Source organism: Melospiza georgiana, chromosome 17, assembly GCF_028018845.1.
Source record: "Melospiza georgiana isolate bMelGeo1 chromosome 17, bMelGeo1.pri, whole genome shotgun sequence".
In the NCBI taxonomy this organism is placed as follows: Eukaryota; Metazoa; Chordata; class Aves; order Passeriformes; family Passerellidae; genus Melospiza; species Melospiza georgiana.
Genome location: NC_080446.1, coordinates 13,729,214 through 13,744,810, shown reverse-complemented (window position 1 = coordinate 13,744,810; position 15,597 = coordinate 13,729,214). Strand labels below are relative to the sequence as shown.

Below are 15,597 nucleotides of genomic sequence, written 5' to 3'. Positions count from 1 at the left end.
GTCAATCCATCATGAAGCAGAGGGGCTTGGATTGTGTCAGAGGGTCCCAGAGACCTGACCGGGCATTCCTGACTTAATCCTTGGGACCACTGACCCAGTTTGAGATCACCCACCCATATCAAGGGAAGAATTGCCCAGGCATGAAGGACTAATAAAATAATTTTAATACAAAGCAGGGATGGGAGGTGCTGGGGGTACACATATGTATTATTTTGGGAAATAAATGGAAGGTAAAAATACTTGTGCAGCACGGTCGCACATTTTGGGGACGATCCCCACGGTGCTGCCCACCAGTGTGATAAACATAACACTTTCTAACTTTGATGAGTTAGAGAGTCTTTGTCTGTGATTTTCAGTTTAACCATTCACCAGGACACTCTCCCCACGCATCTGTGGCCTCGGGCTGTGGCAGGGCTGGAGCTGGGCACTGACAGCCTGTGGAGAGCAGCTGAGCTGTCCCTGGGGCTGCTGTTGGGGCAAAGCCATCAGTGCTTTGGAGGGAAAAAGGGAAGGGAGAAGGGAAGGGCAGCCTCATTTCTCACTGAACTTTGATCCCTGCTGTGCACTCTTCACCCCTTTGTTTGATAACACCTCAAATTCTTGTTACTTGTTGCAGGGAACACCTCTGCCCTCAAGAAGGGAAACTGTAAGAGCTTGCAGTAGCCTCACTGCGACAGTGAAAATGACTATAATTTTCTTCTGAAAAACATTTTATTAAAAAAAATTAAAATACCTGTCCCTAGGAGATGCTTGCAAATGCAAACACCACCGTTATGTTACTTTAATTGTTTGTAGCACACTCTTTGCGTCCTTTTAAGTAGCTGCCCTCAGACAGATGTCACCCACAAATCTTACTGTTCAAGGATTAGTTTTTTTTTTTGTTCGAGCTTCATTCTCCATGCCTCATTCCTTCTCCTTACCTATGTTGTTGTTCTCACATATTCACATTTTGGTCCCAGAAATCATCTACTTCATGAAATAATGTTTTGTAGATCCTAATCCTCAACATAAGGTGAGGTTTGACAGCAGCTGAATGTGAGACCAACAGATGTTTAAGGCAGAGAGTAGCCCTGTCCCGAGGAGCTGACCCCATTTCTCACATCCATGAGCTCTTTGTCTTAGGAGAAATTGTTCCATTCAAATGGAGACCAGAGGTGCTGTTACCTCAGGTCATCATTGCTTCTGGCAGGTCTGGCTCTTGGATTCTCCAGCTGTCTCTCCAGAGACTGATGGTCCAAGGATGTCAGTGCACAGTTAAGGTTCAGAGACTGATCCAGCTTCCGTGTCTCTTCTTCCAGAACAGCAACTTCAGGCTCCTTGAGCACAGCTGCAAAGGAGCAGGACAGCTCCTGGTGAAGGTCTGACAGCTCCTGGCTGGTCCTTGCACAGTTCTCAATGTAATTCAGACAGTGCTGTCGCTCTTGGGCCAGCTGTGACTGCAGCAGGGACACCTGAAAGAGGCACAAGGCCCTGCTCAGACAAGCCCACGCTGGCAGGAGCACCTGCAGCCCCACGGTACCGGCTCTCCCGGCACACACAGCCTCCAACTCCAGCCCTCACCAACACTCTGCCCTTGGGCAAGGGGAAAGGAACAGGCTCCCACACACAACAGAGCTCAGAGCATCAACAAGTCCAGCTCAAGGCTGCCAAACCCTTCCCATGTACATCCCTCAGCCACCACAGGTCTATTACAGAGACTTCCAATGGGATTTAGGAACCCAGCTCTGATTTCCGGAGCACACATTTGGGCCACTGACCCCTTTCTCCACAGGCTGTGCTTCAACACAGAGGCTGCTGCTCCTCTGAGCTACTGGAGGACTCTTCTACTTGAGCTGCTGGACAGGCCGCTGAGGGACAGGGCGCAAACTCTCCCTCTCCCCAACTTCAGAGCTTTCCACACAGGAGCAGAGCACAATGTGGACAACTAAGCCCAGTGGAATAATAAACCTCTGTCATTGTCTCAGGTCCCTGGATTTCTGCTAAAATGCAAGCTCCACTGTTACAGAGTCAAGGGAAAATGGAAACAGTCAACAAAGGAGAACATCCTGGTCCAGACTGCCCAGGGAAGCAGCGGAATCACTGTCTCTGGAAGTGTTCAGAAAACATGTGGCTGTGGCACTTCGGGCCACGGTTTAGTGCTGGGATTGACAATCTGGCTTAATAGTTGGATTAGATTATCTGAGAGGGCTTTTCCAACCTTAAGCATTTTATGATTCTATGATTCTGATATTTTCAGGTAACTTCCAGTGCTCTGAATCTCATCCTATTTCTCTCCTCCACTGCCTGATCTAGACAAGTCAGAGACAAGACCAAGGAAAAGGATATTTGGTTGTTGCCAACAGGTGCACAACTGACAACACCTTCTGTACTCACTTCCTGAGAGCCAAACACAACTCAGGCTGTAGCAGCAGGCACAGCTGTGCCCATGAGAAGAGCCACAGCAGCCTTTGGAGTAAAGTTTTCCTACTCCTCACCTGGTTCTGTAACTCAGCTAAGCGCTGACTGCAGTGAGCATGAGACTCCTCCTGTGAAGAAAAGGAAAGGATGCTCTTTCAGTCTGTTTGGTCACAACCACAGGCAATATTTGACTTCTGTTAGGTCTCTACTGGAGGGCTGCTGCCACTGGGATTTTTCATCATTCCTCTGTATGACCAAAGCCTCCTCGTACCAAAGAAAATGTTCTCACCTGTCTGGAAGCGGGCGACTTGCACTGGTCAGACTCAGAGAGAGAAAATCCAGAGGCATCTGGGAGTAACCGACCCCTAAAACATCTCTTCAGTCTCCTCCGTTCGTGTTCCACCTGCACATTGGATGGGAGAGAGGGTCACAGAAACCTGTCACCAAACGTGGAGCAAAAGCACCTCTGGACATCAAGGCAAGGAGAGACCAACTCTGAGACCCTGAACTGCACCAGACCACACTGGGGGCAAAAAGCTCTCGCTGGAGGCTGTGCAAGAGAGGCCAGTGTGTGTGTGCAGGGACACGGGGCCAGGGAGGGAGGCAGCGCAGTGAAAGCCCTTGTGAAAGCCATGGGCTGCCACAAGAGAGAGAGCAAACAAAGGGCTGGGCCACAGCAGGGACAGGGAGAGGCAAGGGGACAAGCAGAGATCTCCAAGGCACTGCCTGGCGTAAGGTGCCAAGTTCCAGAGGAGCCTGAGGCTCTGCAGAGGCAGTCAAAGCCCAGTTTACCTGCTCAAGAGTCCTCCTGAGTTCAGTGTTTTGTTGGTTGAGCTCCACCTTTTCATCTTCCAGCTTTGCAACTGCTCGCTGCAGACATTCCAGGCTCTGCAACATGAGTCTCTTCTCTGACAGCCATGACAGCTGCTCCCCTTCAGCAAGAGCCTGCTGGGCATTCAGAAAGGAGATGCCATGAGCTGGTGCCACATAAATGTTAGAAGGGTGTCAGAATTGATACAGTGGGGAAAGTGACCACAGCAGGAATGCACAGTGCCTAGGGCCTTCTCCTTGTCCACAGGCCAAAACAACACACCCTCTCTCTAGGGACCCTCCTCCAAATCCCCTTGGAGAATTGAGTACTTTGCTCTGGATCTGCTTCCTGCTAGTTTTTTTTCAGTGTTCCCCATTCTGGTTTTCAGACAGTGGAAGCATTAATTTCCTATCCAGCCATTTCATGGTTTTACAAAGCTCTGTAGTAACTCCACCTCTCTCTCTCAGCCATTTCTTCTCAGTTGGGAATACTTAAACATTTACTCCCCTTGGGGAAGTTAATTACCATCTTTGGTCATCCTTTTTGATAATCACTGAAAATTCTCTTACCTACACTTCTGCTCTCTGTCCTTAGACAACCAAATGTGCAAGATGTGGGTGAAGCATGCATTTCTGCAGTGATAAAACAGTGCAGTTTTTTTTCTCTATTCTCTTTACCTGTCACATTGTCATACAGAACTGCTCTTTGAAAATACCACGTTATCAATCAGGCCATAAGCATTGCTTGGAACTTCCTCCTTCTACTTTGTGCCTTTCTTCACGAACTGCTCCTTGGAGCACCTATAAATGCAGTCTTGGTATCAGCAGTAAACAAATATCTGTGTGGATGCCACTGCATTGCCTGACTGAATGTTCTTGCATACCTGACCTACATGGATGTAACTGAAATCTCATGCTCTTTTCACATTTCTTGCCCCTGTCACATCTTTACTTCCCATCAACAGATCTCAATACTTGTCAGCATCCTGGATCAGGCTGCAAGTAATATTTCTTAAGTCATAAGTAAATGTATAATGCATAAATACAGTGTTTTCTTAGTTGCACTTTTTACATGCCAATATACTAATGGACACCAGGATATAGGCAAATTCTTGGCAAAGCTGCAGCACAGGCTATTGCAACTGTTCCACTACAGGATCTGACTAAGTCCACTTTGGAAAAATACACACAAGTTTGCCTCTGTGATTTTTGAATTGCAGTACAAACATGTCCTGAATGCAAAATAAAGCATTTAATCTGACCAGGCAATAAAAGAAATCCCATTCTTTTAATACACAGGAAAAACTGCCCCTCAGAAATCTCCATCTCGGGAAGCATCCTCGAAGCACCAGCAGTGCAGCTGCTGTTGAGCCCCCTTGGTACAATACTCAGCTGGGTTTAGTTCATCACTCTGCTCACCTGCTCCATTCCTTCCCACACCAATTCCAAACCCCTACGTGTTGCCTCCCCTTTTGTGGGCACAGGAGAAGCAGCTCCCCATGCCCAGCTTTTGGCCTGGAGATGTTTGAACAGCAAGCCCCAGAGCTGGATCAGTCATTCTGGGTGTGCCAGGAAACAATCTGGCAGTCAATGGCCTCTGGCTGGAGTCAGGCACACAGACAAGGCTGCCTGCTGAAGCCCAGGCTGCTTTACCCAATGGGACTGACAGGGATAGAGACCCACCTCTTCATGGGGAACATCTCTGGAATAATTCAGGCGTGTTGCAGTGGACTGAAGGTCAATGCCAGTGCCTACCTGTTGACGAAATCGGTCTGTGTCTCTCTCTGAAATCATTCTCTGCAGGATGGTTATCTCCTTCTTCAGATTCCCATTGGCCATTTCACTTTTGCTCAGTGCAGCACTCAGGACTTGAGCGTTCTCTCTCCATTCATGTTCTCTGCTTTCCCTCTGCTTCAAAGCAGCAGCCACACACTCCAGGTCTTTGCCATTGGCTTCCCTCTCAGCTTCTAACTGTTGGGTAATTTCCTTCTGCCTTTGCAAGAGATAGTCCCTCTCCTGGAGAATTTTCCTCTTCTCTGCTTCCTCTTCCTCCCATTTTTGGAGTTTTTGGATTTGTTTCTTTAGGGTTTCCCCTTCATCTTTCCATCGCAAAGCCAATGTTAATTCTTTCAGGAGTTCACTCTGCCTCCTAAGCTCTTGTTCTCTCTCTATTAGAGTCTTCTTTAAATACTTGACTTTGTCTGTCTGGTACTTGACCTCTTTATCCTTCTTTGTCAGAGTCTGCTGAACATGCTGGAGATCTTCCCGAAGAGCTTTTATTTCCACTTCTATCTGCTTTTGCTCACTTTGAGCCCTGATCGCTCCTTCTCTTTCAGGGAAGGTTTCTTTCAGGAACTCTTGCTCTCCATCATGTCTAACCCCTTCATTCTTCTCAGTTAACCTAAGCTGGAGATTCTGCAAAGTCTTCAGTTCTTCTTCTACATGCTGGAGTTTTTGCCTAAGAGTGTCATTGTCCTCATCTTTCTTCCTCACCACTTCCTCAAGTAGAGTCACTTGTTTCTGGCATGATGTTAGTGCTACTTTCATGCTTTCTTCACGAAGCTGGAACGTGTTCATTTGCTCTGTCTGCTTGAGGAATTCCAAATGGTTCTTCTTCAACATCTGGCTTGCTTTGTCTAGATCCTGCTCTAGACTTTTGGCCTGCTTGCCTGCCACCTCCTTCTGCTCTTGAAGGTCCTGGACATGCTCTTGCAAAGCCACTATCTCTTGATGTTTAGCTTCAAGAGAAGACTCAGCATATTCTAGTTTTTGCAGTATGGCTTTAGCCTGCACTGCTGTCTCTTCCTTCTGCTGTTGAAGCTTTGTGATGGTGTCCTCCAGAACACAAATCTTGTCTTCTTTTTCTTTCAGACTCAGTGCTGTTGCATGGAAATTTCTTTGCTCAGCTTCAAGCTTTTCCTCCTTTTCCTTGCATGCCTCACATTGCTTTCTAAGGGACAAAATTTCCTGCTCTTTTTCCTTTAGTTCCACTTGAAGACAATGCAGAATTTGCTTCTGCTGTTCAGAGTCTTGCTTTTGTTTTTGGAAGGTCTCAATCAGTTCCTTCTGAGATTCAATCATTAAATCCTTTTCTTTCAATATTGTTCGAGAGTATTCTAAGTCTCTGTGCAAGACATTAATCTGTTCCTCTTTTTTTTCCTCATAGCTCCTTGTTTGTTGCTTTTGGATGTCCATAAGTCTGTCTTTTTCTTTTAAGGTTGCTAAGGTCTGCTCCAGTTGGTCACGGACAGTCTTTAACTGCATTTCCATCACTTCTTCAACTTCCTGCATTTGCTTTTGCTGTGACTCAAGCTCTTGCTCTTTTTTAGATAAAGAAAGTGTCATGATTTCTACTTTATCAAGAAGCTCTTGCAGATGCCTGTCTTGCTGTTCCTTGTACTGCTGCAGGAGCCTTAACTCTTCCCTTTGAGTATCACACTCACTCTCTCTGTCCTTAAGAATAGTTCTCAGGTGCTCAAGGCTAGCATTTAGAGATTTCACATCTTCTCTCTCCTTTTCCAGGTCTTGAATCTGCTGAGTCAGAGAAAGAAGCTCCAACCCTTTCTCCTTCAGGTTTCCTTTCATATCATCAAGATCGACAAGCAGATTTCTGACTTGTACTGCACCATGCTGTTCTAGAATCATTATTTTCTCCTCCTGGAATTTGATCTCCAGGTGCCTCTCCTCCAGCTCTTTGCTCACCCTGCTGACTGCAGAGTTCTGCAATTCTAACTGCACCTCCAGCTCCCTTATCAGCTCTTGCTGGGACCTGATCTCTTGGTCCTTCTCTTCCAGCTCTTGGCTCATTTTGCTTAAAACAATCCTTTGCTTTTCTTGCTGCTTCTCCAGCTCCTGTATCTGTTCCTGTTGGGATTCTGTCTTCTGTTCTTTCTCTGTTATGTCCTTAATAACCTGATTAAGAGCAGTTTTATGCATTTCTTTCTGCTTTTCCAACATTCTCATCTGCTCTTGGTACAACTTCATTTCTCCCTCCCTCTCTGACAGGATGGCAGTCACATGAGTGAGATGCTCCTGCAAAGCTTTGGTCTCTGCTGCCTCTTTCTGAAGAATCTCCATTTTCTTCCCCTGGTTTTGCACTTCCTCATTTTTAATTTTTAACATGGACAGGGCAGTTTGGAGTTCTTGTTCAAGAGAGTGATTCTTGTCTATTGCTGTATTTGCTCGGGTTTCAGAGGCTGTGACTGATTCCTCCAGAAGTTTTATCTCACACTCTAGTTTTTCTTTATCTGCCTGCAGCCTGTCCTGTTCATGCTGCCAAAACAGGGAGAAAAAGGGTCACTCATTCCCTCTCTCCCTTTGCTTTTCATACCAGATCTGGACTCCTGCTGCAGGGGCAGGCACAGGCTGCCCCTCTCTCTCTGCCCCTCGGGATGCTGCAGAGCTTTGCTGGGCCCCCCTTGATGCTGCATCTTTCCCAGCTCACTCAGCCCATCCCAGCTTCCCTTCTGCCCTTCCCTGACCTCCTGCAGCTCCACTCCAGTGCTCCTTTGGGCAGGAGCTGCCAGAACTGCAGCCAGGATTGCAAGTGCACGCTAAGCAGGATTCAGGCAGTGCCACGAGGGTGTGCTCTCCATCAGGGAGGAAGGGAAGAGCAAACAGCCCCAGCCTTTCATTCCCTGCCCTTGGGCTGACAGCAGTGGCTTTCCACCTCTCCTGTGTAGAGTTTCCATGGCTCCATCCCCCAGAGCCCCACTGCCCTCTCTGGCAGCAGCAATGGCCACATCAGTCTGTCATTCTCTGCTGCCACTCAGGACGAGTTCTCCCCTTGCAGGCACACGTCCTGCTGGGGATCAGCACTTGCCTTTCCTCTCCTCTCTCCCCACTGGCTGCTCTCCGATGGCCAAGGCCAAACACATTTCTCTTAACAGCAAAATTGGGACTCTCTCCTGCATTCCAGATCCAGATATTTAGAAATCTGAACAAGGGATTGGACACCAGGAATTCCCCAAAGCATGCAATGTCAGTGGGGACACTGAGGACATTGAGAACTAAAGGTCCTAGGGCACAGAATCCCAGCATGGAGGAAAATCATCAGCCTCAGCATTAACTGGCTTTGCCATGACTACAGCATCTTCTCCTCCTTATTCAGAAGAATGCAATTGGAAAATTAAACTGAGAAAAGGTGCTTGTCAGAACTATGAACACAAGGTCCAAACATAGCCAGGAAATGGCACTTTGTGGCATCTGCCAATCTCACCAGCACATCTTTCCTTTCTTTCTCCAGCTTTTCCAATTTCTTCTTCAGAGATGCCACCTCCTGACGGAGAGCCACAGCCTCTTCCTTCAGGGTAATGGTCTCTTCCTTCAAGGCAGTTTCTAGAGAGGTCTTCTGGTGTTCTGCCTTCAACATTGCTGCAGGAGGGAAGGGGAAGGAGGAGAGGAAAAGAAAATTCAAGTTAAGCTGATGTGCATCCTGCAGAGGCAACAGCACTGTCTTCTCTACCTGCCTGTGTTTGCAAGGCCCTAAACCCACAAAGGCTCCAAAGCTGAGAGAAATGAAGGAAAATTCCAGGCACAGAAAAAGGCAGGAATGAAAGGGGCAAGGTTCGGAGGGATAGGAAAGTGTGTTTGCTCTTGGCCTTGTGCAGAGTGAGCAATTCAAGAGAGACAAAGGAGAGGGATGCCTGTGCAGGCCTGCTCCAGAGAGGCCGATAGCCTGGAGACTCTGGCAGGGCCTGGAGTTTGGGGCAATGGAGCTGAGGCCTCCAGCTACAGCTCCTTGGCACAGACACGGCACCTGAGAGGCACCAGCTGTGCACGGGATCAGCCCTAGCACAGCCAGATGGCACTGCCAGCCACAGCATCTTTCTCAGGAGAATGCTTTCACTGGCACTTGGATGAAGTAATCTCCTGCTGGCTGTTTTTCCCCTCTGCCATCTCTGGGCACTTTTCCTCTGCGAGGCAACAGTGAAACCCCCACTGGTGAGACAGCATGGGGCAGTGGGTGGGAGAGGAGAAGCTGTACCTGCCCGACTTTCATCCAACTGTATCTGCAGCTCCTGATTGCTGGCTTTGAGATTGTCTATCTGATCCTGCCTCGTGCCCAGCTCCAGCTCCAAGGCCTGTATCCTGTTCCTTGCATCATTCTGGAAGAGACAAGTGGAGCGGAATCACCTGTCATTGCCACTGCTGGCAGGAGACAAAGGGCTACAAACACTAAAGAAGAAATAGCCCATGTGGGAGAGGGCAGCTGGACTGTACTGGTGGATGTGATTGTGATCCTCCTTGCTCCCCATGGCAGTGAACCAACCCCCCTACAAGGACTGACACCCATCCTGGCCTTGGCACAGTGCTTGTGCAGCAGCCCAACAGCAACACAGGATTTCTGGGTGCACTGGGCACACATTACCAGATCTTTCTGGGAATGCTCCAGGTGCTGCTGCAGGTCTTGCAGAGCTGCTGCCACTCTGTCCACTGTGAGCTCTGTGGAGACATCCCCGGCCTGAGAAGCAGTTAGGCCCATGACATGATCCTCTTCTGAAAAGAGAAGATATTCTGTTTCAAGATTTAATCCACTGGTCTCCAACAAACAAGGCCTCTCTACCTAGGAGGAGGTGCCTTTGTCATTGTCCTAGAGCTCGCCTTGCAGCAGGATGTGTGTCACAGGCTGACATTATTCTGACAACACTAATGTCAGCACTGCCCCAGAGACAACTGCACGGGCCCTGGGCTTGACAGGACTTGGTCCTTTCTCCCTCCTGACTCTGATCATTTCTCTACATATAAACATGGACTTGTGTCTCTGCAGGGAAGTCAAACTGTCAAGACTTCCCAAGGCCTGAGTCACCCTAAACTGACAGGGTGAGTGTGTGATACCAGGGTGACCAGGAACACCCCTCACTCCACCTGCACACCCAGCCTCCCACACTTACCTGAGCTCCAAGTGACCAAGTCCCTGCTGTCCCTGATCATGTGGTGGAGAGCTAAGAGCAGTTTGTCCAGCTGGGACTGAGTTTCCTGGTGAGCACCACTGGCCTGTTGACACTGTGTGGCCAAGGCCTCTGCTCTGTCATCAGAGCTCTGGATCTTCACACGCAGCTCAGACACCTCAGCCTCCAGCACGTGCACAGAGTCCCTCAAAGAGCGTTCTCCTGCTTGGGACTCCTCCAGCTCCTTCAGCAGCTGCTTCTGCCGAGTTGCCTGGGAAGCCTCCATCTGCAGCACTGCGTCCTGCAGGGCCTGGATCTGAAAGATGGATGAACACAGCCTCAGGGACAGGGCTGCTCCTGAGGCAGCAGAGTGGGCCGCAGGGAGTGCAACGGAGGAGAAATGACTTCAAGACAAACCCAGAAGGCACAGAAGCAAGGATTGCAATGGAGACAAATGGAGAGAAAACAGGGAAAGGGAGGCAAGGGGCATCCTTGGGCTGCAGCTCTGAACAGCGGCTGAACTGGCTGTGCTGGAAGTGCCCTGCCCAGCCTGCCACAGCCACCTCTGTGTCCCCACATTGCTCAGAGTCTGGCACAGCCATCAACTCTGTCTGGGACAACACTGCTAACAGAGGGACAGAGAAGCTCCAGAGGAGTCTGCTGCTGCTTCTCCTCCCACATTTCCTGCTGAGACCCGGGAGAGGATGGGGGAAAACTTCTGCAGCTGACACCAGATCCAGCCTCAGGCTCAGGGTGCAGCAGCAGCCCCGGGCAGAACACGGCAGCTGTGGATGCTGCTGGCAGGGGAAAGAGGTTGGGGCCTCCAAGGCAAAGGTGCTGCTGTGTGTCCCTGGAGAAGAGGATGCCACTGCACAGCTTACCTGGTTGTTGAGCTCCTGCACTTCTCTTCTGTGCTCTGAGTGGAGCTCCTCAGCCTGGGTAAGGGCAGAATGAAGCTGAGACACCTGACTGATCTGGGCCAGGTTGTTTTCTTCCAGGGTTCTGAGGCTCAGATCCTTTTCTTCCAGAGACAGAGTCAGCCTGTAGAACAAGGCAACAGAAGGCCATGAGAGACATTCATATCCTTGGGTGCCTCAGAGGGGGTGGTGGAGTTGACCATTGCATGAGGCAACACTTGGAATGTGTCAAGCCTTGTCTGGGGTAGATGATGAGTGAGTCCAGAGCTTATGGGTCAGAATAAAAGGACAGACAAGTAAGGGTGACATTGCTGTGGGTGTTTGCTAGAGGCCACCTGAACAGGAAGAGAAGCAGATGAGGCTTTCTACAGGGAACATAAAGCAATCTCAAAGTCACAGGTCCTGGTTCTCGTGGGGGACTTTAGCTTCCCTGCCATCAGCTGGAGAAGCCACACAGTGCAGGATGTTCCTGGAAAGCACTGATGACAACTTGCTGCCACAGGCAGTGGAGGATCCCACAAGGAACAGCATGCTGCTCAACCTTACCCTAAGCATCAGGGAAGGCCTTGCTGGAGATGTGAAGCCTGAGGTCAGCCTTGGCTGCACTGCCTATGAGTGAGACTGTGGAGTTCAGCTGGGAGTGAGGAAAAAGCAGGGCAGCAAGATTACAACCACAGACCTCATGAGAGCTAACTTTAGCCTCTTCAGGGACCTTCTTGAAAGAAGCACATGGGAGCAGGCCCTGCAGGGTAAAGGGGTCCAAGCTGATATTCAAGGATCACTTCCTCCAGGCTCAACAACAATGCATCCTACTGAGCAAGAAACTGGGCAAAGGGAGCAAGAGACCTGAGTGGATAAGCAAAGAACTTCTGTCATTCCTCAAGTGCAAGCAGGACATACACAGGAGATGGAAGCAGGCTCAGGCCACTTGGAATGAACATAGAGACAGTGTTGGAGTAAGTAGAAATGAGACAAAGAAGACCAAGGACACCTTGGAATTAAATCTGGGCAAGGACATCAAGAAGAGCTTTTTAAAATACATCAGCAACAAAGGGAAAACCAAGGATGATGTGTCTCTGTCTGTTCCTAAATGGAGGGGAGACCCTGGTAACAGAGGATGCAGAGAAGGCAGAGTTCCTGAGTGCCTTTATTTGCATTGGTACTGGACAAGACCAGCCCTCAGAGATCTCTGGCCCAGGAGACCAGGCTGAAGGAATGTTGGAAGGAAGACTACCCCTTAGCAAGACTTTCCTTTCAAGGAGAACTGGGTTACTGAATGCCTGGACAAACTCGACATCCACCAGTCCTCAGACCCTGAGAGATGTGACCATGAGTGCTGAGGGAGCTCATGGACACCAGAGTGAGGCCACTCCCCATTATCTTGGAAAGGTCATGGAGATCAGGAGGTGCCTGGGGGCTGGAAGAAAGCAAACATCATTCTGGTCTTCAGAAAGGGCATGGAGGAGGACCCAGGGGCCTGTCACAATCACCTCAATCCTTGGAAAGGTCATGGAGTACCTCATGCTGGAGATGCCCAGTTCCCCTCATGGAAGAACAAGAAGATGATCAGGAATGGTCAGCATGAATTCATTAAAGATAAATCATGCCTGACCAACCTGGTTGCCTTCTACAATGAAACATCTACCTGGGTGGACAAAGGGAGAGCAGTGGATATTGCTTACTCTGATGTCAGCAAGGTTTTTGACACGTCACTCACAACATCCTCCTTGGGAACTCAGGCAGCAGGGGCTGGAGGAGTGGACAATGGGCTGGACTGAGTGCTGGCTGAACAGCAGAAGCCAGAGGGGTGTGATTAGTGGCACAGGGTCTCACTGGAGGCCTGTCATTAGTGGTGTCCCCCAGGGCTCACTACTGGGCCCAAAGTTGTTGAACTTGCTCATCAATGGCTTGGACGAGGTGGGCAATACCTCCCCACCAGGGCCACTGTGCATCCCCTCAGAGGGATCTCAGCAGGCTGGGGATGGGCAGAGAGGAACCTTCTGAAATCCAGCAAGCTCCTGCACCTGGGCAGGAACAGCCCCAGGCACCTGCACAGGCTGGGGCCAACCTGCTGGGGAGCAGCTTTGTGGAGAAGGACCTGGGGGTCCTGGTGGACAAGGAACTCTCCACAAGCCAGCAGTGGGTCCTTGTGGCCAAGGAGGCCACTGGGATCCTGGAAAACACTGGGAACAGCATTGCCAGCAGGTCAGGGAGGGGATCCAGCCCCTCTGCTCAGCCCTGGGAGGCACATCTGCAGTGCTGGGTCCAGCTCTGGCTCCTCAGCACAGCAGGGACAGGAGCTCCTGGAGCTGAGCAAGGGCCTGGAGCATCGGGGAGCCCAGGAGAGGCTGAGGGAGCTGGGGCTGCTCAGCCTGGAGAGGAGCCCCAGCTGAGAGGGGCCTCAGGCCTGGCTGTCCCTGTGTGCAGGAGGGGCAGAGCAGGGCCCAGGCTCTGCTCCCTGGGGCCCAGCGATGGCACCAGAGCCACGGGCAGGGACCGATGCCCAGGAAGTTGCACCTGGACAGGAGGGAGAAATTCTCTCCTGTGCAGTGACCGTGAACAGGCTGCCCAGGGAGGGTGTGGAGTGTCCCTCACTGGAGACATTCCAGAACCATCTGGACGCAACCCTGTTCCATGTGCTCTGGGATGGCCCTGTGTGAGCAGGGAGGTGGGATCAGATGAATCACTGTGGTGCCTCCAAACTTACCCTTTCTGTGATTGTCTTAATCTGGCTTAGACAAAATATCATGGGTTTAACATGTCTTATGTCAACAAAAGGCATCAGATGCCAGGCTGATCCAGACCCCAAAGGCTTCAAGTTACAGGCCCCAAGGTGGAGCTGATGGATGGATCCAGCTCCTTACAGTGCAGCTGGGGCAGTGTCAACACCCCCACCTAACAACACAATATCCCCTAGAGGGAAAGGGCTACCCCAAAAGCCTTTGTCTACAGAAAAATTCAATCTGAAGGCTTAAAAGAAAAGAAAATGAAAGAGAACATCCAGAAAATAAGACCTGTCTGCATGGAGAGTTCAGAATCCGCCACTTAGGAAATGCTGCCAGAGCCCCTGGCAGGTGCAAAGATGGCAAAGAGGGAATCCATTCACCACAATGCAGAGTCCCACAGGCTTTCATTTACCTGGCCTTTTCCTTCTCCAGGGCATTCACTGAAGCCTGCAATTCTGAATTTTTCTGTGCCACTTCTTCCAATCGACTCCTCTCCCTCTCTAGGTACTCCAGATGTACTTGAAGCTCCTTCTTCTGACTTTTTGCCTCCTCCAGCAGCTTCTGGGTCTGCTCAATCTCCAGCAGCTTCTGCCTGGACTCTTCCTGGGCCACCCTCACATCTTGCTGGGCTCTCTGCACAGTCCTTTCCTGGCACTCCTGGGAGGCTGCCAGCTGAGATGTCAACTCTGCCACCTCCAATCAAACAGAACAAAGCAGTCAGAGGCTACAGCCACAGCTACAGCCACTGTCAGCCACAGCACAGGCTGTGAGCAAAGGTAAAGGAGAACTTTCCTCTCCTTCCTGTCCTGAGAGCACCAGATTCACAAAGGATATGGACAACTTGTTTCAGGCTCTAAGTGGCCCACCACCAAGGGCACCTCAGAAAGCACCTGCCAAAGCAAGGCTAGCAAGGAGAGGCCAGCAGGAATCCATGCTGCTGCTTGCTGGCCAACAGCACAGAGGACTAGCCCAGCTGTGCAGAGCAGCAGCTGACATTCAGCAGAGCACTGAGTGTCCTTCAGAGCAGCTGCCATGGAGCCCCCAGAGCACGAGACAGCCCCAGGGCTCAGCCCAGCAGCTGCTGCTCTGCCATGGAAAAGCAAGAAGGCCACAGACCCCTCGCTGCATGACTGCAGTGCCACTGCCCTTTCACTCACCTGCTTTTGTAGAGCCTCCCTCTGCTCAAGGAGGAGATTCATTTCCTCTTTGAGGCCTTGTAGCTCTTCCTCATGCCTCCTCTGCGCTTCCTGGGCTTCACTGTGAGCTTCCTCCAGCTCAGCTTGCAGATTTGCCTTCATGGTCTGGCAACAAAATGCAGAGCCACTTCCTGGGACCTGCCCTGAGGCTCAGCTTTTTCCACTTGCTGCCTCAAAATCCCATTCCCTCAGCTGCTTCTTTTGGCTTCTGTACCCAGCTCTGCTCCCACTGCAAGCCTTCCTTCCTGGGGCTGAGCTCTGGAGCTTACCAGGCTCTGTGCTCCCAGGGCCTGAAGCAGCCCTTGCTTCCTCAGTCCCAGGAGCTGCCTTTTGTGCCCTTGTCACTGCCCTGCCCTCTGTTGCCTGCCTACTCACACTTACCTGCCCCTTCTCTTGCTGCTCTGTCACCTCCTGCCTCAGCTGCTGGACCTGCTGGCGGGCTCGGCTGAGCTCTCCCTGAGTTTGGAGCAGTGCCTCTGATAAAGCACTCTTCTCCTTCTGCTCTTCCAGCAGGACCTGCACAGGAGGAAAGAGCAGAGGGCTTCACACTGCTCCTGCAACATCCCCGTGGCAAGGGGCAAAGACTGATGGGCTCCTGTGCTCTCAGAGCACTTGGCTGCTGCTGCCCTGGGCCACTGCCTGCCCTGGGGGAGACACAGCT

The 15,597-nt window shown here is 50.6% G+C and overlaps 1 protein-coding gene across 5 annotated transcripts in view; it reads right to left on the bottom strand.

The window, feature by feature from the left end:
- Positions 1–238: 238 nt before the first annotated feature.
- Positions 239–15,597, bottom strand: part of CEP250 (centrosomal protein 250) — a 29,064-nt gene continuing 13,705 nt past the window's right edge. For 3 of the 5 annotated variants that reach the window (XM_058035990.1, XM_058035991.1, XM_058035994.1), the window contains 13 exons: positions 15,318–15,452; positions 14,898–15,041; positions 14,153–14,433; positions 10,979–11,138; positions 10,101–10,413; positions 9,578–9,705; positions 9,194–9,314; positions 8,426–8,580; positions 4,963–7,479; positions 3,190–3,345; positions 2,687–2,800; positions 2,475–2,525; positions 239–1,451 (listed from right to left, as the gene is read on the bottom strand). In XM_058035990.1, the coding sequence (XP_057891973.1) occupies positions 1,161–1,451; positions 2,475–2,525; positions 2,687–2,800; positions 3,190–3,345; positions 4,963–7,479; positions 8,426–8,580; positions 9,194–9,314; positions 9,578–9,705; positions 10,101–10,413; positions 10,979–11,138; positions 14,153–14,433; positions 14,898–15,041; positions 15,318–15,452 (4,566 nt within the window). In that variant the 3' untranslated portion in view covers positions 239–1,160. The remainder of the gene's footprint in view (positions 1,452–2,474; positions 2,526–2,686; positions 2,801–3,189; positions 3,346–4,962; positions 7,480–8,425; positions 8,581–9,193; positions 9,315–9,577; positions 9,706–10,100; positions 10,414–10,978; positions 11,139–14,152; positions 14,434–14,897; positions 15,042–15,317; positions 15,453–15,597) is intronic. The other 2 variants (XM_058035993.1, XM_058035992.1) reach the window with 2 other exon arrangements.